At 48.4% G+C, this 26877-nt stretch overlaps 1 protein-coding gene and 1 pseudogene across 2 annotated transcripts in view; both read right to left on the reverse strand.

Annotated features, from left to right (window-relative positions):
• Positions 1-22139, reverse strand: part of FLI1 (Fli-1 proto-oncogene, ETS transcription factor) — a 113951-nt gene extending 91812 nt beyond the window's left edge. Inside the window, exon 1 of one of the 2 annotated variants that reach the window (XM_037134227.2) lies at positions 21870-22139. In XM_037134227.2, coding sequence (XP_036990122.2) covers positions 21870-21928 — 59 coding nt within the window. In that variant the 5' untranslated portion in view covers positions 21929-22139. The remainder of the gene's footprint in view (positions 1-21869) is intronic. The other variant, XM_037134226.2, reaches the window with a different exon arrangement.
• LOC119041076 (60S ribosomal protein L13-like) lies at positions 523-9431 on the reverse strand (annotated as a pseudogene).
• Positions 22140-26877: the final 4738 nt, after the last annotated feature.

The following is a 26877-nucleotide window of genomic DNA, read 5'->3' on the forward strand; positions in this document are numbered from 1 at the left end:
GAAAATGAAAGTCAATGCCAAATACTAACCAGACAGAGAATAACTGCTTCTCCCTGTGGCCCCCCCCACCCCCAGCTCTGGCATTATGGGCTGGGGAGCAGGGCCCCTCTCCTGCTGCGGAAGGTCTGTTTATTCTGAGCTCCATAAAGGGAAACCAGGCCCTTTTCTGACATTTTGGCTGGAAGGGGGTGGGGAGAGAAGGAGGTCCAGAATTTAAACTCCAAACCAGATCAACTTCTGTAAATCTCCTACTGCTTTTTCTGTGACTCCTCAGCGGACCACCTCGCACAGGCCAGGCGCTGACCCGTCCAGGCCCTGAGCTTCCACCTCCAACGGTCTGGCTCAGGACCCCTGCAAACGCCACTAAATGCAGTGACCCCTTCTTAGCTTCTCACCATGCCAGAGCTCCCCAGAAGAAATCGGGGACAGCCTGGCTCCTGAGCCTGGGCAGCTCCCCACTCCCCGCCCCACACCCCGGCCTGACTCCGCCTCCCCTGCCTGCCAGCAGGGAGATGTGTGCTGATGCCTGAAACCCTCTCCTGAGTGGACCGTGGCTTCCTTTAAACAATGAAACCGGGAATTTCCTTTGTCCTGGAAATGTTCTGCGTGTCACCCTCGTTATCCTTATCAGCAGACCACAGCACAGCCAGGGGAGGCCCCAGCGTGCTCAGGACCCATGGGTATCACTGCAAAATGTTTTCTTCACTTTTTCCTCTGCCTTGAATTCAAAGCACGACCTTTACGAGTGGAATTCAATCAGGTCATCTCTCAGATTCCCCAGCGGGGAAATAAAAGTAGCACCGGCAAAGCCCATTGTTCCATTTCAAGAAGGTAAAAACGTTGTTTTCTCTCTGTAGCATCCAACTAAATGAGGTGGGGCGGGAGGGAAGAGGGGAGGTAATAAAAAGACCCTTAAAAATTGTTTAAGGTCTCGGTAATAAAACATAGCCGAGGTCCGGCCTTCCCTCTCCACAAGCCTTTTCAACCCTCTCAGATGATCGACACCTCGCTCTTCGGTCTTTCTCCGAGGCCTTCACTAGTTTTAATGAAACTCATTTTCTATTTGAAGAAGGTAGAAAGTAGATTTCACTGCTTTTGCAACAACAGGAGAGCCATACAGTTAGGAAAAGGGGTGGAGGCGTGCGGGAACTCCAGAAGGCCAAAGGAATTGCAAAAATAAACTTCTGCTAATGTTAACACTCTTGTATTTCGGGGCAGGGATAATTAATTGTATATGTTTAGTCACTTAGCAACCCAGAGCTCTTATTCTGAAAAGCTCGAAATATTTCACATATGTGCTGAGTAAAGTCTTTGGGATCAGAGAGAGCCTGCTAGCTGCATAACTTCTAGCAAGTCACTTGCGTTTTCTCTGCCTCGAGTCCTCTCAGCGGCAAAGTGTATCTAATAATATCGGACATGCGCTCCATAGGCTGTGATGGTAATGGAGTGCTAAAGGCATTAAATGTTCAAGACTGCCTGGCTCATTGGTAAATAATATATATTATTATTACTCTTACTATTATTGATATGACTGATACCTCCTGCCAACCTTGCTTTAAAGCAATCCTGAGGTAAATAAGGGGCAGAGTAATTCCAGAAAAGATCTTGAAAGCCCACTCCCGTCCTTAACCGCTCTACCGTCTCAGATCAGAGCGCTTTCTCTGAAATTCTAGCAAACACCAGACATAGATAGCGTGCCTCTGCAGTAGGCGTTTTTGTTTTGTTTTTTGATCTTGCAAAAATGCTTATAGGGCCATCTTGATTACAACATCACTTCGAGGCGCAGTTATCATTGGCAGAATCTCCCTGTTCTGCAGTGGAGGAAACCGAAATGTGGGGAGACCCAGGTCCTTGTGTAGGGACAGATAGCTGTTCACATCAAAGCCAAGGAACACAGCTTCCCGAGCTCTGTTTGCCAGGGCGCTGCCTTGCTCTGCCCGTGAGGAGCTGCTCCAAGCGGACACCAAGCTGATTGCATAGGCTGGGTTTTCAAAGGTGGAAGGAGGCCTTCCAGAACCTTCTTGCCCTTGAAATTTCTGGATTCATTGCCTATTAGAAGCATGCTTTCTGATACATATGTGCCCTGTGAACTCAGTAAAACACGTATAATAACGGCTCCGAAGGTAGCTGTCCTCTCGCAGTATTCTTTATTACACGTTACTTGCCTTAGTTGAAGAAGAGGGGGGCTAAGAAAGTGACCCACAGATAAAGCCTGGACTCACAGATAGGGCCTGGAGGGGACTATGGTTACAGTGACTAAGCTTGGGAGGCTTAATTTAGCCATGCTACCGAGGAGGCATGTGGGAGGAGGGCAGTCGTTTATTTCATTTACTCACTCAGCCAAACCTTTTCAATGGTCTATGCTCTTTCATGCTTGCTCCTGCTTATTGTTCAGGGTTCAGCCCAAATGTCACTTCCCTAAGGAAGCCTTTGACCTCTGAGACTGGGTTAGGTCTCCATATTATACTCTCCTGAAGCACTCTGTACTTCCCTTTTCATAGGACTTGTACTTACAATGAACTGGCTGAATATCTGTTTCTCTCCCTTGGTTTAATTTCTGTTACAGGGGAGCAGAAATTAATTTCCATCTTTTTTATCTACTACATTCCAGCACCCGGCACATCAAAGGTGCTCAATAAATACATGAATATGTGCCAGGTGCTCCAGTCTCAAAGGCAAATTTGTAGAGTATCTACCCTCAAGGAGCATACAGCAAAGATTAAAAACATTAAAAAGCCACACTTAGGTGCTCATGATGCTGGAACAGGAGTAACTAAATTACCATGGCCAGAAAATTGTATTCTACACACACTTCCTCTGCTTCTTCTAGATGCAATGTGATAAGAACAGAGGTGGAAGATTTTCATCTGCAGAGAAATGTCTCTGAAAAGGCATGAGCTGCAGCCGTATTGAACTAATGAGGGACTGTGTGTAATCAGGGTGATATTATTAAAGACTCTATGAGCATTCGATGGGGTCTGTGGGCTGATCTGTACTTTACCCTTTGTGGAGGGCAAGTACAAGTGAGAAGCAAGACCATGATGTTCATCCCCCTGAAATCATTATATAGTTAGACTGCAGAGACCTTGGCCTTATTTTTCTGTGGCTACTGTCCATCTTAGTTTTAAACAATTCAGCTCAGAAATGCATGCCACCCATTAAGTGATGGACATAGCTCTGAGCTTCACAGAGATGTCAACCTGAAGACTTGCCCAGCAAAAGCCACCATAGGTCTGCCTGTCTGTTAGATAGAGAGGCCTTAGTGACAAGGTCAGATGTCCCCTGGAGAAGGACTGGGATGTTTATTCCTCATGGTAATTCCAAAGCCACAGTGGGTCCAGCATGTCACATGTTTCTATTACCCATGGGCAAGGGCCATGAGAGAAAGAGAGGAACTGCATCACGTCATGGAGCTATCGAGCATATGAATTTTTATAGCTGAGGGTACCACCAAAAAGCAGACTCACTGAGGATGCTCACTGAAGGGAAACTGGGATTCAAAGGCCACCAAACTCACTAGTTATTTTCTAAATTAAGTTGCTTTGCTCACATTTATATTCAAGGGGAAATCTTCCTACAATGAGCTATAGGGATCTGAGAATGAGAAAAGCCAACTATCTCTCAATAGGACAGAGACCTACATAACAGGAGATCATATATTTACTGCAGCACAAAGCATCAGAATTGAAATAACCTTTAAAATATTTTAATGCAATGCCAATGCTTTGTAAATGAGGTAACAGAAACCACCACATTGACAGGGTTCTCCTTGGCTGAGGCCATTTTCCAATGAAAAGGTATACAGAAAAAGCTCATACATTTTTTGATAAGCCCAGTACAAACTTAATCATAGTTTGTGAATATCTCGATGATAAATTCCAAATGCTCCATTTTACAGATGGGAGAAGATGGCATTGTGTTCTTAAAGGTAAGCATCAAACTGAAGCCAGGAGACGAGATGGTAAGCTTAGCCCGAGCTCCAGGCCAGCACTGAGAGCACCCTGGTGATGCTGGGCGTGCGCTCTTCCTCTTGTTTCACCCCGTGTTGGTCAAGAGTAAAGGACAGTGTTAGTTCTCCACGTGGACAACGCATTGCTGACTCAGATAAAAATAATCCATGTAAATACAGCCTTCTGACTGAACTCAGACTTCAGACAATTTTTAACTTGAATTACATAGACTCGCACTGCCCAATAGGGTAGCCACTAGCCACATATGACTATTTAAATTTAGATTAAGTAAAATTAAATTAAATTTAAAATTTAGTTCCCTTTTGCACTAGCCACATTGCTCAGTAGCCACTTGAATGGCTGGCTAGGCTTGTGGCTACCATTCAGAACGGGACATCTCCATCTTTGCAGACAGTTTTATTGGGCAGTCCTGATAAAAAGGTTCAGCACGTTGAGAAGTACTGATGAAGGACACCAAAGCTCTTGTGCTAAAACTTGTGCAGGAGTCATCTTTCTTGTGGAGCTTCTCTTCTGACAAATCAATACTTTCAAAAGACAGATGTTGGAATCTTTACAGCCTAGAAAAATATTGCTCCCTTCTACCCAAATCAAGTTCAAAAGCAGAAATTGAGAGTTGACTGAATCATATTAGAAAGTGTTACATTAGCTATTCCCAAGAATGCAAAAGCTTACTTAGACGAGGCCGAAGGCATAGGTAAGACGATGGGATGATGAACTTGTCCAGAACCTTTACACAATCCGACCTCCCAAAGACACACCATTGTCAGACAAATGAGTTTCCTGCAAGGCTGCATTTCTCCCATTGTGTGAGATGTCCTTACTAATTTGAAATACATATTTGAGATGCTGTTTAGTCTCTTAGTCTCTGTGTTTTATGTTTCTTGTGTGGCAAACACCGAATGCTCCTTCCACAACACATCAGGATCATGGCTGTCATTTGTTTTTGTGGGGGAAGAAGCACCAGGGTTGGCTTTAGCTGGATTGTAGTTCCTAAAGAGTGACAGGTTAGTGTCTGAGCCACTCAAGGTCCAAACTCACAGGCTTTGAAATCCCTATTCTGTTGGCTGGAAATCAAACCTTGATACACAATTCAGTGCATTCAGCAAAAAAAGATGTAAGGAGAAGCTCTGAATCTCCATCTTAAAGGCCTGGATAAGCACTCTAAAATGTAGAAGGTTCACTTCATTTTCCTTTCTTTCTCTTCATTAGTTAGCTACTTCATGTGGGTAGAATATGAGCAAAGGACCCTTCACTTGACTCTGGGCACATCCCCGTGTCTGGTTGCATGGTGTAGCATGAAAGACAGAGGTGCAACATTCCCTAAATTAGTGTTGGTGACTGTTGAGAATAAAGACTGAACTTGTCTTGCGACACAGGGGAAAAGCCACTGTTATTCCTGACTTCAATGCTAGCAGAGGACCATCTTCGAGGCAAATTACTTCTTTCATTCTATTGTTCTTTCACCCGCACTTAGGTCAGCTAAAGCGACATACAGACGATCACAACCCAAATTCATATCCCCTGATCAGGAGAGTCCAGTTCTACCCTCCCTCCTGGCTGGAAAAGTCTTATTTCTTTAAGAGGATGGTGGTGTGAAGCATATAGAAGGACTGAAATCTCTGAAACACCCAACTTCAGGCCTGACCCTGTATTCCCTTAACCCCTGACAACAAGGACACTGAGGCCATCACAGGAGGCGGCACAGGTGAGTGAGACTGGGTAGCCAGTAGCCAGATGGGCATTTAAAAACTTATTAACAAGGAATGTTGTAAAAGATAGGTGTTTTGTATTCTTCAAGGGCAAAGACAAACCTAAAAAAAACTGAGTAGAATAGGTTGGGCAGGAGAATATTGTTTCTCTGGTGTTTTCACATTGACACAACTCTCTTTATCAGTAGAACAAGCCTGGAATTCCTGAAGCTGCACTCATATCCTGCCATCGGTTTTTACGTAAAACCCACATTGATTGGGATGGGAGTTTCATGAGCAGAACAATGGCCGGATATGAGAGAGGGAAAAGAGGAATATGTGATGTTTGGTCTGTACTGGTGCATTTGTAGGAGATGGTGTCTATAAGGGCAGAGAGATAGGAGTGAGTAACTAACTGACGAATTTAAGCAAATACAAGTAAGTCTTTGAAATCATATGAGCCAATGGGTTCAATTTAAGCAATACTTATTATCTGTTGGGTTTCAGCATCGACCTGGTTGAGAATAACAACCAAGGTAATAATAACTAGCTCTCACACAGCCCTTCACGATTACAAAGTGCTTTCAGATCCACACTTGTTTTGATTCTTATAGGAAAGCAAAGAGAAAACAATATTATGATTACTCTCATTACCACTTTTACTTTAGGAATAAAATTGACAGGAAAGGAGAAGATTAGAGACAATTTCTGGCTCAAGATCACAGAGCTAATAAAGAAGTATAAGCCCAGCTTCTGCACTTCAAATTGCACATGACTTTCACAGAACCATTCTGCCATGGCCCCAGTACTTTTCAAAACACTCCAGCATCTTACTGCCAGTCTTAGTAAAATTTCTGTGTCACCCTTCCCGGCTAAGAAGCACCACAAAGCACACACCATTCCTACATTACGTGGTGTGAACACAAATTTACATTTTGTAAATCGGTTGACTGAGATCACTAACCAACCCTTGACAATAAAGAGAGAAGAGTGCTCTCTCTTTAGTAGAAAGTCCAAACAAGGCTCAGAAATGGAAATGTTGCATGATTTACGATTGACAATCAGAATAACTGTGTAATGAGCCACCCAATAGCTATTCAAATGTCTGTAATTCATTAACGCCTTTCTTCAAGAAACTTGAAGTGACTCATCGCTCTAGGTTTTTACCAAATCCACAGGAGAAGACTGCATTACTAGTAGTCTCAATCCTTTTGAGCGGATGGAGAAACTGAGGTGAAGAAAGGGAGAGTAACTTGCCCAGTGCCAGCCAGCTGGCCTAAGGCAGGGCCACGACTCAGGGTCCCCAAACCCCACACCCACACTACCACTTCGAAGGGACTGATAACGTACACGCCGAATCTGGGGCCTCTCCCAGGGGATCGTGGATCTGCTTTGCCGGTTTCTCCCACACAGACTGCAGAAGCGGACCCAGATAAGTTCGTCATCAAAGCATTTTAATGGCTATGAAGAAGACCAACAATGGGGCTTGTTGAAAGCATCACTAGCATCTGGAAAATTCCACTCCACCTGTTCCATCTCTGATGTGACTGACCACTCAACAGGCCCCGTGTTTCATGGGACACTCTCCCTGACCCTGCAGGGGATGTGAGCCCAAAGCCCCTTCCCTGTGATGGGCACACCTTCAGGTGTGACATCCTTGTCTGCCTGCAGGAATTCACCTTCATGGAGGCGTGAGTCCTTCTCTGCCATTGTCAATGTGCTTGTTTGGGGCATGCTAGTAAAACGTTCCCTACTGTTTCCAATTATTCTGAACAATTAAGCATGCAAATGTCTGAACATTTATTAAACTTCTATAGACTTTTAGACTTTAAGGAGAAAAATAAAAGAACCTACAAGAAAGAATCTGAGTCATCAAAGGGCTCTTACAAAACCAGCACTTTGAGCCTTTCATTGGAAGTGAATCAGAAACAGACGTGTGAAATTTCCCATGAAATACACACAGGGCTTTAAATTCTTTATTTTAAAAGGGTGCTCTGGGCAGAGAAGAGGCTGGGTCACACCCAGTCCAAACTGGAGGGTAAGAAAGGCTGCAAACTCCATGAGCTCAACCCCGGCCCCCCAATTCCTCACAGCTTTGTCTGTAGGACCTTTGGGGGCCGACTCTGGGAGGCAGGGAAGGGCGACCACGGTGTTCCTTTACCACACTGCGGACCAGGAATCACATAGAGATCCACGTATCTCCAGAAGGATGAGCTAAGAGCCCCCAGGGCCTGGATACCTTCCCCGAGGCGCCCTGGAAAAATTCTCCTCATGCCAGTTTCCCGAAAGGTTATTTCCATAAAAATAATCTGCTCTTTCCCCCTGCCTTTCCTTCTTTCTCTTTTTTCTTTTCTTTCTTTCTTTCAACTTTAAATTGATTTTAGAGAGAAACATTGAGGTGGGAAACATTGATCAGCTGCCTCCTGTACCTGCCCCTACCCAGGACAGAACCCACAACCTAGGTGTATGCCCTGACTGGGAATGGAACCGGCAAACTTTCGGTGCACAGGATAATGCTCCAACCAACGGAACCACACTGGCGAGGGCTCTCCCTCCCCTTTCTAGCAAAGTGCAGGAAATGCAAGTGCCTCTCAAGTCCCTCATTTTTAGGGAAGGCCTATGTTATACCAAAGAACCCGCTTGAGCAAGGTTACTTGTGCCCTTCGACCCAACATGCTTGTGTGTGTGTGTGTGTGTGTAGAAGGTCCAGGTCAGAATATGGTTGTCTATAAACAGCGTTGTTGGGGCTGGGGAAGTGTTGCGAGGTAACACGGGCCTTTGCTCTAAGATTCCTGACCAGTCACAGTACAGGGCTGCTGTCAGAACACAGCGACGTGTCTGGAGAAGAGAGCGCTCCTGCTGGAACACAGAGACGCGCTCATTCTGACCATGCCCCTTGGCATCGCCGGGACAGGTGCTGGGAGGCTCACCCTCACACACTCCCTTCATGCCATGTAGTTTCCGAGTTATTCTCCCTTTTGAGAAAACCTTTCCGTTCCATTTTTGTCTACCGCAGATTACATGAGAACTGGGTTAAATGAAATCAGTGTGAATTAACCACGATGAAATAGCCTTCGTCTTGGAAATATGGCTCTGGCCAGGGGAGCTACATTTCAGTTTCGATTGTTTTTCATTCTTTGTTTTTTGAATCACAAGTGGCTGACAGCACTTTATTATTTCTTTTCAACATCCTGTTCTTCAGCTTCCTTGGCTCTTTCTGCCCTGATGCCAAAGAGCTGGTGGGCCTTGGCACCAACCAGGTGAAGACTGGGGATCTCCTTGAACTTCTTCCCCTCCTCTGCCATGACCCTGGCCCTCTCCTCCTTGTAGACGTTCCGTCTCAGCATGACTGGTCCCGTCAGCTGGGTGGCCAACTTGAGTTCTTCAGCAAAGCTGTGTCCCTTCTTGGGGACTGAGGTCTTCCTGGGGAAGAGCATGAACTTGGAATGGTACTACTTCGGTCTCTGCGCATGGGCCTGCAAGGACTTGCCAACATGGCCTTGTTCTGCCTCCTCAGATGTACGGAGATCCCAGGGGTCTTGGCCACCTTCTTGTGGATGCAGGCCACCCTTAACTCCTCCAACACTTTGGTGTGGTGCCTCTGTGGGCTGGGTCCCAGCAGGCTGGGTCCTGAGGCAGGGCGTGTGGCTCGCTGGGCCTTGCATCTGTGAATCTCCTGGGCCAGTTGCTTATACCATGTGGCAACACGTCACTGCCCATCCTCATGGAAGTGGAGATTTTTTAGGGTCGTGCTGTATCAGTTGGGTGCCATGACCACTGCCTATGGGTCTTCCCCAAAGGGGAAAGGCCCCTGGAAAGAAAGCGGCACCACAAAGCCTCAATTGTTTCTCATTCCAAATTGATGATCGTTGTAAAAAGAAAAAGCTACTTCAGGTGGCTGGACGATTACTTAGGTGCCTAAGCAGTTCCTATGGAAGTCGCCATCTTCAGTTCCCTAGGAGTTGCATGACCAGGAAGTAAGACCAGAGAAGAAAGTACGAATGCCTGTAGCTTCCACAGGTATTGGCATTTTTGCTCCTGGAACCACCTTTATTGGGGAATGTGCTGTTTCAGGTACATGAATACTTGAGTCCTGCTTCCGGTGTCTCTTGCCCAATTCTCATCTTTAGGCACATCACTTCTTAAGTACTCAGTTATCTCCTCTGTACAACAGCCTCTTTTGTTTTAGAGTATTGGGAGGTCCAGTAAGTTGGCAACTTGTGATGCTTGGCTTGGGAGACATGACAGAGTACAAGCAGCTCTCTTAGTAGTGTTCTTTTGTTACCCTGGATTATGCATGAAAGTCTCAGAAATAATGGGTAGAGAAGTGGTGAGGCCAAATGATAAGAAATGATATGGCATACGAGAGGTAGGAGAGGAAAGCAACAACTTCTGGAATGTTTTCTTCAACTGACTTTGATGGCCCTTTGGATAGTCTTTGAAGCCTTTTTTAAGGATTTTATTTATTTATTTTTAGAGAGAGGGGAAGGAGGGAGAAAGAACGGGAGAGAAACATCAACCAGTCACCTCCCGCACACCCCCAAAGGAGGACCTGGCCCGCAACCCAGGCATGCACCCTGGCCAGGAATCGAACCAGCAGCCTTTTGGTTTGTACATTGACACTCAATCCACTGAGCCACACCAGCCAGGGCTGAAGCTTCCCCCCCCCCTTATATGTATATATTTAGAATTAGAACTGAAAACATATAGACAGGTTGAAATTTTTAAATAAGAGGGCTTCTTTGCTGACCTGTTATACTGAGTTAGGGTGATAAGAGTGAATACTACATAGAAAGGTATAACTCTTAAAGGTGTACGTATGTACGGAGTGGAGGTGGGGAGTTGCAGTGTTAGTGAGGAGAATGGGTTAATTTTCCCTCTAAATGAAGTCAAACTACAACTAGAGTGGGATCGAGCGGTTCATTGGCCCCCGGATAATCACACGTGGAGTCCATCATGAGGCTGTACAGAACGTTGTGGGAAAATGCAAAGACAAGCATTTGGCCCTATGCATTGAGAATGAAAATGTTAAAATAATAGGTTCTTCAGTGCTAAATTATGTTTGGTCCCAAGGATCCTTGGAGCGATGGTTTTCTTTGTTCTGCCAAAGGAAAAAGGAAATACATCAGGAAGCTGCCAGTCCACAGGAAGTCTCACTTGGGCTGATAAAAGGAACTGATGTGAGGTGGCTGTGGATGCAGTTATAAGTCAATCAGCCTTGAAATAACAAGCGCTATTCAGGAGAAACTGGAGCCTGAAGTTAGCCCTTCCTCAATGGTTTCCTTTTAACCTTGCAAAACATTCTCTTCTTTGTGTTTTTTTAAAACTCCCCCCATCTGTTTTTTTAAAGTGTGTGTGTGTGTGTGTGCGTGTGTGTGTGAAGGAAAGAATGAAAATAGGACAAGAGTCAGAGAAAGAGAGAAAAACAGAGAAGAGGTAGGAGGTAGAGGAGGCAGCGTTGTCCAGTTGAAGACCTGCTGTTCTTTGAGCTTCAGACATTTTTCTTTTTACATCTTGTTAGCTCATTACAATGAAACAGAACCTGTTGGCTTCACCCTCCTCTGCCTGCTGCTCAGTGCACCTGTTAACAAGTCAGGCAGCCTCTCCTACCTAGCAACACAGGGCCCAGGTTGCAAAGGCTGGTGGAGGCTGAGCGACACCATGAGTCTGAGCAGGACAGACTGTCAGTGGGGGGTCAGTTAGACCAGAGGGCAAAACACACAACGGCAGAGCATGCATGGTCCTCAGTAGGTAGGTTGGTTTGGAGCCTACTTCATGGATGTGTCCTGTGTCCATCTGGCAATGCATCACAGTGGCTAAGCTCCACGAACTTTGGAGGCAAACAGGAGGACGTTCAAATCATTGCTCTTCCACTTTCTACCTGAAGGAACTTGGGTTAAGTTACTTCCCCTCTCCTTGTCACGGGGATCGAATATGAGCATGTCTGCAAAGGTCAAAACAGTGTTGGGACATAGTAAGAGACAGATAAATAGCTGATTCTTTTTCTTCTCGTGACTGTGCTTGCTCCTCCTAATTGTTCTTCTCCCTTAGGTGGAAAGCAAGTGGATCTCTCGCTTTTAGGTGAGGAGTAGGGATGGAAAGGCCTTTGCTAGGGCTGTTGGTGCTCATGCAAAATGGTGGGTGATAAAGTTTCAAGCTGAATTGGGCCTTTCAGGGTTGACTCTGTGTGTGCCCATTGCACGGCGCCACTTCCTGTTTTAAGAAGAAGAAGAAAGGCCTTCCAGAAACTCATTAAGAGGCTCAAAACTTTTCTTGGACCTCAAAATATTGTTGTTGTTGTTTTTTAAGTTAAGTGCAAATGAATCAAAACCAGACAAATTCAATTTCCCTTCAATTAAACAGGATTTTTCAAATCCAGGGGACAGGATCTTGGGGCCAAATGTGTTTTGGGTTTTAAAGGAGACTGAATTTTGGAAAAGAGTGTAAGACCCAGAGCAGAGGCAGGACTGATTCCTAGCTGGCATTAATGCAAAGGGATTAGCACAGTTCCAGTGTCACTGGGTAATAAAAACAACCCACTCAGAGAAGTTCACAAAGCCCCTCTGGAGAGCCCTAGCCTTCCACTAGCTGGAAAAGATCACTCTAAAGTTTAGGCTCCGGGCTGTGGAGAGCCACATGGGCTCAGAGAGAGTTTCTGGGAGAGGTTCACCCATCCATGCCCCCAACTAAGGAATACTTTAAACCCTGCTTGGGTTCAGAGTCTTGTAAACATGGAGGATGAAAGAACATTTTGAAATCATACCTTCATTTTATACATGAGAACACCTTTAACATGAGAAAATTTACATGAATACTGAAGGAGTGAAGTGACGCCTAAGATGCCATATCTCACTGGTGCAGGGAGGGATTTGGGCTAGAATTCAGGTCTCCAGAGTTTAGGCTGGACAATTTTTCTGTTTTTACTGCAAAATGAGATCCGAATGTTTCTGATGAGCACACTTGGGCTAGAATGATGGGGGCCACTGCATTTATTACTAGTCTACTTCTAATAGTCCCTCTTCATTTTTCCCATCAGTTTTTAAAATTAGAAGGCATATATTAGTGATTTTCAAAAAATCAAATGCTACATAAGTTTATAGTGTGAAAAGTAAAAGTCTACTCCTCCTCACTCAGAAGCAGCCAACTGCTGTTAATGCTTCTTGTATATCCTTCCAGAATTATTACACTTAATAATCACATGTGTGTCTTCACACTTTTTTTTACAGAAATGAGAGCCCACATTCTGTAACTTGCTTCTTCTGTGTAATAGTAGTATGATAGCTTTCTCAATCAGGGTATACAGACAATTGATTTCATTCCATTTAAGAGTTACATGAATTTTCCCTAACTTAGTTATCTAGTGCCCTATTGATGGACGTTTACAGTCTTTCCAATTTTTGCTGCTACAAGAAACACTTCAATAAACATCTTGTCCAGTTACCTGTGCTGTCTGTGTGACCATGTCCATAAGATAAATTTTTTAGAATTAAAATTATTATCAAATTTGTCTCAATATTTAACATCTCAGTAGATATTTCCAAATTGCCCTGTGGGATGATTGTACCAAGTCTGTCCCCACCAGTTGGGTAAGAGAGGGACATGTCCCCTTACTCTCTCTAACATGAGGCATGATTAAGCTGTTCTAATCTTTGCTACCCTCACAGGTGAAAAATGTTCACATTTCATTATTTTCATTTAAGTATCTGTATGCACACACTTGAGAATCTTTTTATTTGCATTTCTTTTTCCAGCATTGTGTATATATAGCATTTTTGCCTATTTTTTTGGTGAGGTAGTCTATCTTTTTACTGTTGGCTTATAATTAGTCTTTATGCATTCAGACATTTGCTCACTTTGTATAAGTGTACTTGTACAAAGTACACTTATCTTTGTACTTTAGAGTGTTTTCCTCTATGTTACTGTATGAACAGAGGAGCTGAAGCTGAGGAAGGGAGAATAATAATAAAAAAAAATTCCCTAGGAGGGAATGTCTCAGTTTCCAAAAGATATCCATACAGTGAACTACTACCATCAGGAGTGAAGAAGGGACAGAGGAAATGATAAGCTGGGTGTTACCTTTGGGAAAATGCACTTAAATTTCCATATAATAGAAAGCCACAAAAAAGATTTGCCAGTGAGCATTGCTTCTTTTGGAACTGCCAGTTGTCAGAACTTAAAGTCAGAAAGCAGAGAAACCTCTGCCCTCTGGAAATCTGGAAGGAACAGAAACATGAGCATTTATGTTCATTTACATAGCATTCTGTTGAGCCCCGTGCCTGGCGGTGTTACTCAAGTTTTGGTTGAATGAAGAAATGAATGAGCATGAATTAAGTGATCCATGTCGAAGACAAAATGACTCTTCAGACAAAAGAAATTAAAACTTAAATATATGTATTTATATAGAGTATAACGGTATTCACTTAAAAACAACTCACAAGCTGAGTACTTTTATAATATTAAAACCTGTTTTCAAATTTTTGCTACTTGAGCAGTACTGTAAAATTATTTATTCTCAGACTCCCTCACACTTAAAATCAGTGAACACCCAGATATTCAGACCTAACACTCTGCTACTGAACAGTTAGATTTCAGTAGACTTATGAAACCCACGCGTGTCTGGAAATGCAGGGTTAAAGCTCCCAGGGCACCTGCAATTCCGGCCTCTTGCCTATGTGTGCCGAGATGTGACATAAGGTCTTTCATTACCTCGGACCCATGGCACCATTTGAGAAAACGGTCCTGCTGCCGAGAAGGCATTTGGGTTTTCAAGCATGCATTTTCTCAGAGTTGGCTTGAGAAGTTCCATACTCTGGGCTTTGGAGCCCAAATTAAAGGCTAGGCACATTGTTCTCCAAAGATGGGAAGTCTCTTAAATATTTTGGTATTTTGCTTCATTTTTGAATGGCTCAGCAATTTGGAAACTGCTATAAAGTTAACGAGTTACTCTCTGGTCCTACTTGGATGATGGTGACAACTTGCTGAGTTTTTGATTTGCTTAGGTGAAACATCAGTATCTCTGTGTGCGGTGATGGACCCAGCCGGCCTATGAAAGTATGTCAGATCTGTCTGAATTTCCACAGAACTGTGATTTGAGTCTCAGGGAAACAACCTTTCCTTTTGTCTCTTCTCAATGACTATCTGCTGACTCATTCTCAAAAGGAACTGAAGTCGTAATGGGCCCAGGAGAGATGGCCCAGTTGAAAAGGCAGCTTGTGGTGAAATCTCCAGAACACTGCAGAGGAAGACATTTAAAGGACTAAAGGGATAATCACATTTTTATGGGATCTGGTGAAGTAGGGTTGCTCTTCCCTTCCCTGTCTCCATATTCAATAAACATATCTTTAAAGACAGCTGATAGCATGGTCTGGTTGCCTGAACCTATCACTGGTTGTTTAATTCTGCCTGCTACTCATTTCTTGTGGCCTCTGATAAGTGATGGGGCCACTCCCATGCCATTTTGTAAGAAGGATGGTGTTGATAGGAAGGACTCGGTTCCTAAGAGACTTATATAGCCCTGTAGATCATCCATCTATTAGAAATTTGTGATTTTTCCTTTCTCTACACAGGGGTGGGCAAGAGTAGGTTTGCAGTTGTATGAGAAACACAGTTTATTTTTGTATTCAATATTATTTATTAATTATTATATTATTTACCATATGAACAACTATAAAGCTACTTTCGCCCACCCCTCTATTTTATAAAGCCCTGATTCTTTGTTATGGTATTCAAAGTCCTCCAAAATCTAATTCCATGCAACCTTCCTACTTCTACTTTCTCCTTCATATACAGCCCCCTGCCCCAAACATACATCGAAGTATTTTATTTTCCTACTAAGAACTTGAACTGTATCTTCCTGCACAAGTCCTGCCCTCCTTCAAAGCCACCACCCAGGCCCACCTATGCTAAGAAGCCGTGTGGATTATGTGGGGGGAGGGTAGAAAGTATTCTGGAATCAGGAACACTTGGCAAGTTAGCCGGCCACTCCGAACTTTAATTTCTCCCATTAAAACAGTAATGTGACAATATTACTTTCCATAGTGCTATTGTGAGAACTAAATGCAAGAGTGTATATGAAACTCCTTTGTAAATAACTAGTGTTATCAGGTCTTTGTCTGTCCATTTGAAATTGTTCTCTCCTTTCTCCAGGCTAATGTAACACTCACTGCAGTCCACTACACACACAAACACGGCTTATCCTCCTCCCAGGTCTGCAGGACAGCAGCCTTTTTGCCGCCCACATTGTATCCTGACAGCACTCAGTCACCCAGTCCAGTGCCTGAGTAAGAGTCATGCAATAGACCTTTCTAACTAGGATGGTCACTGACTTGTACTGCTATGGCTAATATCAGTTCACAATGTTGATGAGGCTAAGGTTACAGAGTCCCAGTAAGGCCAGCTAGCTTTGCATAGAAAAGGGTTATACTGCAGATTGTCCAATGCTGTCAAAATTCCAAAATATTGGCCATAAGGGTGATAAGATGAGGAGAATCCAACCCCATCCATTGCCTCTGGGAAAACACCTCAGAGTACATGGGCTGCTAGTGTTGGGTCTCTTGGGTCTGTGGAAGCATTAGAATGACATCACTTAGGAATCCCATCCTACTGATGCCTTAACACATGAATGGGTTACAGATATGTAGATATAAATCATAAGTGCAACAGAAAATGAAACAGGGTGTGGTCTTCTGCAGAGGAAAAGGCACCTGCGCAGCCCTGAGGCTACAAAGAAAGTTACTATGGTTGGTGGAAGGTTTTTTGAGCTTGTGTGCGTATGTGTGTGTACGTAGTGACCAGCGTCCTTTAGCCTTCTCCATTTGTCACAAAACAACAAGCAAAAAAAAATAGACTTAGAAAGGCTGTTTTCAGTACTAACCAAAAATAGAGTCATGTTATTCAAAACAAAACAAAACAAAACCAAAACGTTATTCTATACCTTCATAATGTAGCTGGTTGTCTAAGATGAATAAAATAGCAGCTTTTCAATTCTAACCCTAGATAGATTGTTGGTTGCTAATCTGAAAATCTTTTTATTAAGCTGCAGATGGAGTGAGTTTTCGTCCATAAAGACTAGGGCTTTGCAGATGGCCTGAGTGTTGACTTACAATTTAGGCATATCTTTTGAAGTCTGAGGTAGGATAAAAGCCTCAGTCCATTAGAAATCCTGGCCAGTGGTTCATCATCATAAAAATTTTCCCATTTTTTTCTGGGACAACTCATTATTAACATAAGACTAATGTTACATTTCTAGAATACAGGCTTGTTTAAAATCAACCAAGTTTTTAAACCGATGCCAAATTAACTGGTTGACCCCAAACAGAAGACACTGAAATCCTAAATCTTAGTTAATGTAGTTGTTATTCAAGACCTACTTACTGCCCAGCATGGAGGATGAGTCCATCAGATAGTTGCTAATGCATTTGAATGTATGATATTATATAGTCAAACAGTCAATTATTAACAGAATTGACAAAAAATTCAGCCCATCTGCCCTGGTCTGTAAAGGGGCCTACTGGCTATTTAAGTAAAACACTATATTTTTGTTGTCCTCTGGTAATGGACCTTGCTTGTCTGTAAGAAAAGAAGGATTTATTTCAGAAAACAGTTATGCTCTAAATCTGGAAATTTTCAAAGTATGGAAATAATTCAAGACAGTAGTAATACATTTTTCATTAAATAATAGAAGTATCTTTATTCCAAAGTGTCAAATTCTCCATGAGTTTTAAAAAGCCTTGTCCCTCTCTTTCTGTCTCTGTCTGTCTGTCTGCCTCATGCACGCACACGCACACAGACCCTTGGCCTCCAGGATTTTGTCATTTGTAATAATGTAATGAAAGCAAACGACATCTTCGCGGTATGGTAGAACATTAGTCTGAAGGTCAGGAGCCCTGAATTCTCACCCTGACCAGCTGTCTGTGTGACCTTGAGTAATTCATTAAACAAATCTGGGACTTGGCGTTCCCACCCATAACATGAGAATATTGAGCTAAATAATCTCTAAATTTGCAAACCTGTAAACTTAAATCTGAACAGCAGCAGAAGTAGAAGGAAGAAACCGTTCACAAAAATAAACCCAAACATTACCAATTTGCCATTTGGTGACCACCTTGGGGGGAGAAGCTGTTCTACGTGGTTGGGGGGGGGACAGATAAATGAATGCAGGAGATGCGAAGGTAAGAAGATGTGCATGGGTGTTCACCCGTCACAGTGAAGGCCGCGTCCCTTTTTGAGGACAGAAATAAAGTCTCTGTCCCCAAGCATTCTTTTCTCTGCTGCTTTCCTCAATGTACAGTACCATCCTGAAGTTGCCCTACTGGACAAGCACGGCCCCGTCAGCGATAACCTACCCTCCCGGACCTGTCTGGCCCCGGGACTCTGCTGGTTCGCAGAGCCCAGCTTCGATCACAACCTTTCCTTCCCGTTTGCTCTCTCACCACTTGCTGGCTGTGTGTTGGTACCCTTTCCTGAGGTAAAGGCTGGCACCTGAACAGGCCTCCTCCACTGGGCTTTGCTCAAAGCTATTTTATTTATTTATTTTTTGAGAGAGAGGAAGGGAGGGAGAAAGAGATGGAGAGAAACATTGATGTGAGACAGAAACATGGATCAGCGGTGCCTCTCCTATGCACCCCAGCCAACCAGGACTGAACCGGTGGAACTGAGCAGTGGAACCGGTGACCTTTTTCTTTGCAGGAGGACACCCAACCCCTGGGGCCACAGCGGTCAGGGTGCTGTGTCGCCTCTTATCCCCTAACCTGCTTTACTTGTTGCTCAGAAGATATGTTATCTCTGGACACAGAATTATTTATTTACGTGGCTGTCACCTCCACTGGAGTATAAATTCCCTGTTTTATTCTCAATGCATAAAGCATGAGTTTTGAGCCTCAAACATCAGAAACACATAGTTAATATCTGTTAAATTCATGAAACAGGTATTATGGTAAATCCAGACCTACGACTTAATTTTCTAACTAACCAAACCCCAGAAGACCTCTCCCCTCAACAATGAAAATCAACAGTGTACATGCAACTAAGGCACAGACCTTATGTGAGCCTTACTGTGACGTATGGTGGGAAGGTACTTTGGCCCCAATTCATGAGGAAACTAAGACTCAAGGATCTATGCACCTTGTTTTAGGGCCACTAAACAGCAGAGCTGAGAAGGAACCCAGGTTTCCTGGCTCCAAGTCTATTCCTTGTTTCCCTGTCTCATTCACCACGTCTGCATCACCTCTGACTGTGTCGCCATCTTTGATGACACCATGGGCCCTGAATCAAGCTTCCACAGATGAAATAATCAGACTCAACTGAAGACTGATTAGAGCTAAGATGCAGTTTTTGAAACCAGGTCATTTCTCAGAGCAGCAAACAGTATCATGTGCTTTTCAACACTGATAATATCAATGTGGGGAGCAGGGGAGGGGTAGGGTGTTGTTTAATACTGCAGGTTAGCTGGCTGTGGCAGAGAGAGAGAGAGAGAGGAATGGCCCCTGCCAGTGTTGCTGCTCTTGACATGATGCCCAGAGCCTTCCCAGGAGATGTTCTTGGGAATGAGAAGAAGATGTGTTACAGAGGGTCTTGTGATAACAAGGGCAGCGAGACTGAGATTTTAGAATCAGATGGAATTGTGCACAAAAGTAATGGCTTCTGCGAAGAACTCCAGATTTCTCTGGCATCCTGAACAAAATACCTTCTCAGTGCTGAGACTGACAGGCATTTTGAAAGACAGACATACCTTCTATTTGAAGAAGAAATATGCAGGTGCATAAAAATCACATCTCAGAATGACTGAAAGATGGCTTTTCAAGGCCATTCAAACTGGGGACACCCGCTCCAGATCTGGGTCTGCAGATTGCATGTGATCCGCAAAGCTCTCAGACCTCGATCAGTATAGAATTAGATTCCACAGACATGTCAGTATATGATCTTGTAAGAACACATGACTATGATATTTTAAGAATAGAGTTGGGAAGGATACTATTGTAGAGCTAATTTGGTTCCACTGTTTCACTTTTGCAAAGATTCTGAAGCTCGAACAGATTTAGTGCACTGTACATTCTCACAGAGACCAGAAGTGGGCTGACCTCCTTTTTGTCCACTCTACTCTCCAAGAACAGTGTTTAAATCATTGTGGAAGTGGGGTCCTGGAACCCCAATATCCAAAGGTCACATGTGAAGAGGAAACTGTGGCTTTCAGACAACTTACATACCAAAGTATACACTCAACGACTCAGTCCATCAGAATTTCAGGGACTGAAAATGGCTTGACCAGCCTCTGATCTGTGGGTGGGTCTGCACAGCCAGGTCACCTGGGTGAGAGACCAGGGTGGCCCTGTGGAGGGACTCACAGGCTCCCACACCCACATGAAGAAGACCTTGACTCCATCCTCGGCTGCAGCACCAGGGTCTGGGTCTAAGCCTGTTCTCGCTGCCCTCCGTGCCAATCCCTGTGTGCGAATCTAAAGAGATGAGCACATCCTGGGTACAGACCACAGCTTCCTCCCTGCGCTCTGGGCCTGTGCTGGAGGTCTGAGCACCGTGGAGAAGAAATTGCTTCACTTCTCCTTAGAGTGTCTCCATCAAGACCCCAGAGCCATTTTACCACTCTTCCTGATCGGGAGGCAGCCTCTGGGAAAGCGGTGAGTGTCTCAGTGAGGGGGCGCTTTCCAGAGCGGAGGGTCTTCTTCCTAACCCGAGACACCCGCTTGCACACGCCGGCGTGAAGAGCAGCAAGCACACGACGTCCAGTGACCACCACGCCCTTCCTACAGGAAGCCTCCCGCGCCCGCTGCGCGCCCACCCACTTTAAACTTGAGGAACCTCGATCCCACAGGCACCCTTGAACCATCACACTCAGTCGTCTCATCTCCAGATTTTCAAGTTCCTTCTGTGGGTGCTTTTGACCTAAGTCAGCATCTTTCAAACTTTCAGAGAAAAAAAAAACTTTAAAAACCACTACTCCACCCAAATGATAAAAATCTCTTGAATTCTCCAAGCCCAACATCTCAGCTTTCTCTTACTCAGCCCTGAGCCCCAAGTCGATTCTTTCGGGTTCTGGGGGAATGGCGGGCTCTGCCAGTGCTCACCTCACCAGCCTAATCGATTTTCCAGACAGACTCTTGCTTGGTGTTGCACAACCGCCTCTCAGCCCAGCGGGCTCCAGGTCCCATTCATTCCCCTCGCTCCTCTAAGGCCAGTGGCGTTCGGGGGTGTCCCTTCTCTCTGCGCCTAACCCCACTTCCCCTTCCAGAGGGAGGAGGCGGGCAGCCCTCTGAGGTCGGACAGGAAACCCAGACCCTCCGCCGTCCCTCTGGGCTGCGCTTCGCAACCTAAGCCAAGCCGGGGGTGCGGGGTAAGGGCAGGGGTTGGCGACGGAGTTTGGCTGGTCACCTGAGGGGAAGTGGCTCCGAAGGGCACGGGACCTTCTTTGAGACGACCCGGGAGCCCTTCCCCGGAGCAGACGCCCACCCGGAGGTGGTGTGCGGAAGCCGGGTGCGGGGGGCGCGGCGCGGAGCCGGGCTGCAGAGATGTCTTGCCCCCGCGGGGCAAGCGGCGAGGTCGGCCCGTTAGTCCCGGGAGCCGCAGGCTCTGAGCGTCGAGAACCGGCAACAGAAACACCAAGAGGAAGGCAACCCGGCCCGCGCTGACAAGTAAACAGGGCTTCCATCTGGAGGAACCCGCTCGCACAGAGCCCGGAGACGTTCACTTGCACCCCATCCTCCTGCAGCCGATCCCCTTGCCCACCTCAGGGCCCACTGGGCAGGAACCCGAGCTGGTGGCGGCGCCCGCGGCTTCCGCCCCCACCGCCTCCAGCCTCGGGCGAGGGGGAAGCCGGCCGCAGTTGGGTACCCGGCCCCGGGCCGAGGCGCTCTGCTCGCCAGTGGGAGCGATCGACCGAGAAATCGGGCCCCCAGTCTCTGATCCGCGCCCGGGATCCCCACCGGGACTCCAGCCGCCCTCTCCCGCAGCCAGTGGCAGCGCGGAGGGAGGGGGCCGGGCTCCGCTCCGGGGCAAGGGGTGCGGGAGAGACCGTCCGCCGGGGAGCCGGGAGGGGGAACCCCGGCCAGTGAGACTTGCCACCCGCGCGCGGGAGGAGACGGAGCGAAGCCGGGCGCGGAAGCGACGGAGAGCGGCCACGTCTTCCGGGACCCGGGCGCCCGCCACCCAGCCGCCCCGGCCGGCCCCACGGCTCCGCGCCCACCGCCCGGTCTCTTACCTTAATAGTCCCGTCCATTTGGCCAAGTCTGCAGCCAAGCCCCCCAATATTCCACACATTGACCCGGTTACAGCCTGACCTCGCAGACCCTTCGTAGTAGCCGGGCGCGGCCTCCGCGGCGCCCTGGGCCCTCCCTGCTGCCCCCTGCGAGCGCCCTGCCCGCGCTCCCCTGTGCACGTTTGTTGTTGTAGCGGATTGAAAAAGAGACAGTTTAACCGGATGAAACTTTTTTTTCAGCTAATTTTGGGAAGTGACTTCACTTTGCGAATCGGGAGGAAGTCCTATCTCTCTCTCTCTCTCTCTCTCTCTCTCTCTCTCTCTCTCTCTCTCGTCTAGCTCTCTCCTCTCTCCTCCGTCTTCCCTCCCCCCACATCCACTCCCCCCACAACTCCGCCGCTCCTGCTTTTCGCATCACACACACTGTATAAATATACGCAGAGATGCCCAGATACATCCATGCGCTGCGCACACAGGATCCTTGCTCCCGAGAGATAAGAACGAGCTGGAACAATGCCCGGGTCCGCGCCCGGCGCCCGCGCCCCGATTCCCGCAGTCTGCATCCCCCCGCTCCCCCCGCCCCGCACCTTCCCCCAAAGTCCAAACCCAGACGCCTTTGGCCTCCTTCCTTTTCCCGGGGCCGCTGGCCGAAGGTGGCCCTCCTGACTCATTCACTTTCCGTTTCTTCCCACAGATACGTTCATTAATGCTTTTTCCAGCCCGAGTCAAACTTTTTTGGGGGGATGGGGACGGGAGAGTATACTCCGGCCGGGGATAAGTTGGAGCCTACTGCCCGGGAAGATCCAGACGCAGACCGAAGCAAACCAAACATTACAAAATGCATCTAATGAGAATTTTTCCACTCCGACTGGACTGCCGAGTGGCTGCCGACTCTCGGAGCGGCTCACCCACACAGCCACGCGGACTCGGGGCGTCTTCCGACGGACGCGGGCGGTGGGGGACTCGCACTCCGCACCCAGCGCATTGTTAGCGGAGGGGCGCCCTCCCCACGGCGCGCCTGGACCCTCTGCTCCTGAGAGCTCTGGGCTCCCCCCGAGGGCGGGGACTAGTGACACCCTAGGTCACCTAACCGCGCCCTCTAGGGTCAACCCCCACACGCTAACCCGGACCTGAGGGCTTCAGCCCGGGCACCCAGACCACAGTCGCCTGTGCAATGCCACCCAGGTCCCAGGACACCTACGCTCAGGCCAGACGTTCCCTTCACGCTGGCCAGCAGGTCTCCAAAGAGCAGTACCCAATGTCGCGGCCCAGACTCAGACTTTTTCCCCCGGTGAGACCCCGGGGCCAGTGCTCTGGACCACATCACCACCCGGCATGTGGCCCGCCTCCGCTTGCCAGCCTGGTCGGGCCCCCGCCACCCCAAGGCGCTCGGCTCCCCACAAAGTGGGGACAAACGATCCCGTTGGGGCAGCCCCAGCAGTCTGGACACAGCGAGGGGACCCCTGGGCGCTTTCGACCTGGCTCCCTTCTCCCCGACCTCCAAAGCAGATTACCTTGTCCGCGCTCTTCAGACCGCGCTTTGGACCTTTTCACTTTTATTTAAGAGTCCACCAGGGGAAGGAGGGCAAAAAAAATCCAGAGGAGATCCGAGTCAATCGAAATGGAAAAAGTTTCCAAAGGGTGTCCACAGCGGCGAAAAAGGTGACTTATTAATTCTTTATTTCTTCAGGAGCAATTGAGCCCCAGAGTTCTCTCGCCTCCCTCCCTCCCTCCCCCTCCCCCCACCCCCCTCTCGAAATTAGTCTCATCAATTCAGCTCCAATTTTGGGTTCGAATACAGACGAGGGTCTGAACGTGACCAGACCTGGAGTGGCGGGTGCAGCCTGCCAGCAATTGAGACTTGGTGTGTGTAGGGGGGAGTAGGGGGGGCCAGGGGTGGAATGGGGGCCGGGCCGACCCCCCCACCTCCTGTCTGCTTCTCAATCCAGGGGTCTGCTCTGGGGCTCCCCTGGGACCGCCACATCTGGTTACCGCTAGCGGGGTCAGTTCCCCCCTTTGCCTGGGGCCACCAGTTCTGGAGTTCAATTAAAAGAAATCAGGTTTAACCCTTTCCTCCCCTCGGCCCAGCCACCCGCCTCTCACTCTTCCCTTCAGAGTTTCCACATGCTTTCCAGAGAGGAAAGAGGTTAAAGGGAAAGGAAGAATGAATTACATCCTTTCAAACCCCAAATTGTTTCCTTTTCAGCCCAGACTCTGCCGACCTTCAAACAACAACAGGGGTTTCAGGAGGGTGCGGGGGAGACGGCTTCCCACTGGGACGAGACCAGAAGCCTGTCACCCCTGGCCGGTCACCCCTCTTTCAGGCAGAAGGGACCCCACCTCCGCCTTTGGGACGCCCTCTTCCCAGTGCTGGGCGCACATTTAGGACAGTAATGGCCAGCCCACACCATCCACACAGGCCCCCGCCCCCACCCCGCGCTGGAGAGGCCCCTGAACCACAGACACACGGGCGAGGTTCTCTTCCCACCTTCTGTGCAGCCCAGTGAGCCACAGGTTGTCTTTGCCTCCTTGACCAGCGCAGTTACCCCAACATCCCTAGCGCCCCAACTCCTTTGAGCAGGCCCTGCCTGTTCCCTTGGGAGTGCTCAGTATGTGACTAGGCTGACTTGAGGACTTGCCCTCCTGTTCTAACTGGGAACTCAGTAGCACTTTCTGTTTCTGCCTATGCACCCAGAGCTATGGCAATTTCATAATTGTGAAGATGGTGTGTGGGGGTGGGGGGTAGAGGAGCAGCTGGCTGGCAGGGGCATAACTGTCACCACTTTGTGACTCACCGACTGGCACCAGAGCCATGCCTTTCCTTATTTACCAGGGCCTTCGTGAAGACCTCCCGTCCACCACAAGGTCCTCTTCCCAGAAGGAAGAGTCCCTTCCTCCAACTCTGAACAGCGTCTGGGGGCTGCAGACCCACCCCACCCCCACCCGTCCTGCCGGGCTGGTGGGTGAGCTGCCGGCTTATGTAACTCTGGATTTGATGCTGCCCTGTCCCGCTGCGGCTGCTTTTTCAAATCCCAAAGGGGGAAAAGCCCTAACCAAACACAACAGTAAACAAGTCTGCCCTGTCTAATGTGGTTACCACCAGACATCTGGAAAGATGGTTTGATCCTGGCAGCGTGCATTGTTTTCACGAGCAGCCGAAGAGAATATTTCGAATGTTTGCATTGAGACAAATTGACAGACAGCCTGCGGTGAGGCCTGCTACAAATGAGAACTGTCCCGGGGTGGGAAGGGGGAGCCCCTGCGCTCCCCTGTGCCCTCCCTCTCCTCAACCCCATTTCTTCCCTCTCGCCTTCCTCCCTTTCTCTCCCCTCTTTCCTCCCTGGCCTGTCTCCTCCCGGCCTGGCCAGGGACTGCTTACCCCAGCCCACACACTTGCACACACCCTCTTTTCTGGCTTACCAGAGACTGCTCTGCCTCTCCCTTTCCCAGACGGGGCAGGGCTGCTGCCCAGGAGCCGCTGCCGGCTACCGCCGGTGCCCAGTCCACCGGCGGCGCTGGCTTTCAAGTCAGGGAGCTCCGGCCCAACAAAGCGGGCCCAACATTGAAAACCGAAGCTACCAGCTGGGGAGGAGGGGCCCCGGCAAAACAGGCCCCCCTCGCATTTCTAAGCAGTCTAGGGTCATTCGCAGAAAGCATGTAAAGGTGGGGGGCGAATGCTCAGGACGCATTTGGATTTGGGGCGTTTTCAGTGGAACGTCGGTGCGATGACTTGCCCCGCACCCTCCGAATGTGACATTATTTTCCCAGATGCGGAAGTCCCGCTTCCCCGGGGAGGGGAGCGGCGGGGGTGAAACGTGTCTTGGCTCGCTCAATGTCAGCCCTTTTGACCCGGTCAAGACTTCCCAGACATGGCTTCCCGCGCTTCTCCGGCCCCAGCCCGAGTTGGGGATGAGAGGGCGCGACACCCGGAGCTGCGTCCCTGGGGTGCCTCCGGACCCCGGGACTGTCCGGTCACTCGAAACCCCGAGCGACGCCGGGCCTGGCCGAGCGACCAGGGCGGATCCTCCCCCTGCGCCCTCCCTCTACTCCTCCCCTCGCGTCCAGCGGCCGCAGCGGGCAGCAGAGCTGGCAGGGGGGCGGCGGGGGGGAGGCGGGGGAGGGACGGGCGAGCGAGCGCCGAAACTCCAGACTGCACAACTGCAGCTTCAAGTGTCTGGCCCCTCGCTCGAGGCCATAATTAATTTGAGATTTATTTTTATTGGAGAACTCCAGTCTCGTCTGACCTTAGCCAAACAAGGCAGCTCGAGCCGCCCCTGGATGCGCTTGAATGCCGGGGCATATTTCTGCAGGAAGGCTTTGCAGGCGCGCCTGCTTTGAATTTGTTTCTCGGACTTCATCTACTCACAGCTGAAGGAAGATTTAGAGCCTCCGCTCGCCCTTCCCGCTCCCCGCCCTGGGTCCTGCCGAAGCGCGGAGCGGGTTCCAAACGCTACGTGGGGGGCCGGGCGGCGGGAGGCCGGGGGCGGGCCTGGGCGGGGAGGGTCTCCGCGCCCCAGCCCCAGCACTCCGGAGCCGGGTCTCCAGACCACTCGGCGTCGAGGAGGAAACCCGGAGGGAGTCCGAGGTTGACCAGAAAGCGCACAGTGACGGGAGGTGGAGACCAGCCAGGGGCCGGGACCCTCACCCGGCAGCGGCGTCTAGATGGGGGCCTTGGTGGGGAGGGAGACTCTCAGCCTCTGCAGTTTCTGTGTCCTGCCTCCCAACCGCCCCAAACAGCATTCATTCTAAGCACAGACCTGTGTCCCTGAAATGCCGTTTCAAGACCTGCCGGCCAGAGGCTGCCCCTGGGCCGGTCTCTGTGACTATTCCGGGGCTGCCAGTCTCTTTCCGTTTGGTGCTGGTGGGGGACGGTGGCAGGGTGGGGGGCGGGGCTTGTCTGCCCCACAAGGCCGCATGAGATGAACCCGTAGGCTGGTTGGTGGGGGAGTGAGAGCCAGGAATCTGGAAGGCTCCTAAAGAGGGGAGGTGGAGGACCCTGGCAGGCTCCAGT

The sequence above is a fragment of the Artibeus jamaicensis genome, unplaced genomic scaffold (genome assembly GCF_021234435.1).
Source record: "Artibeus jamaicensis isolate MK-2021 breed Jamaican fruit bat unplaced genomic scaffold, CSHL_Jam_final scaffold_660, whole genome shotgun sequence".
Taxonomy (NCBI): domain Eukaryota; kingdom Metazoa; phylum Chordata; class Mammalia; order Chiroptera; family Phyllostomidae; genus Artibeus; species Artibeus jamaicensis.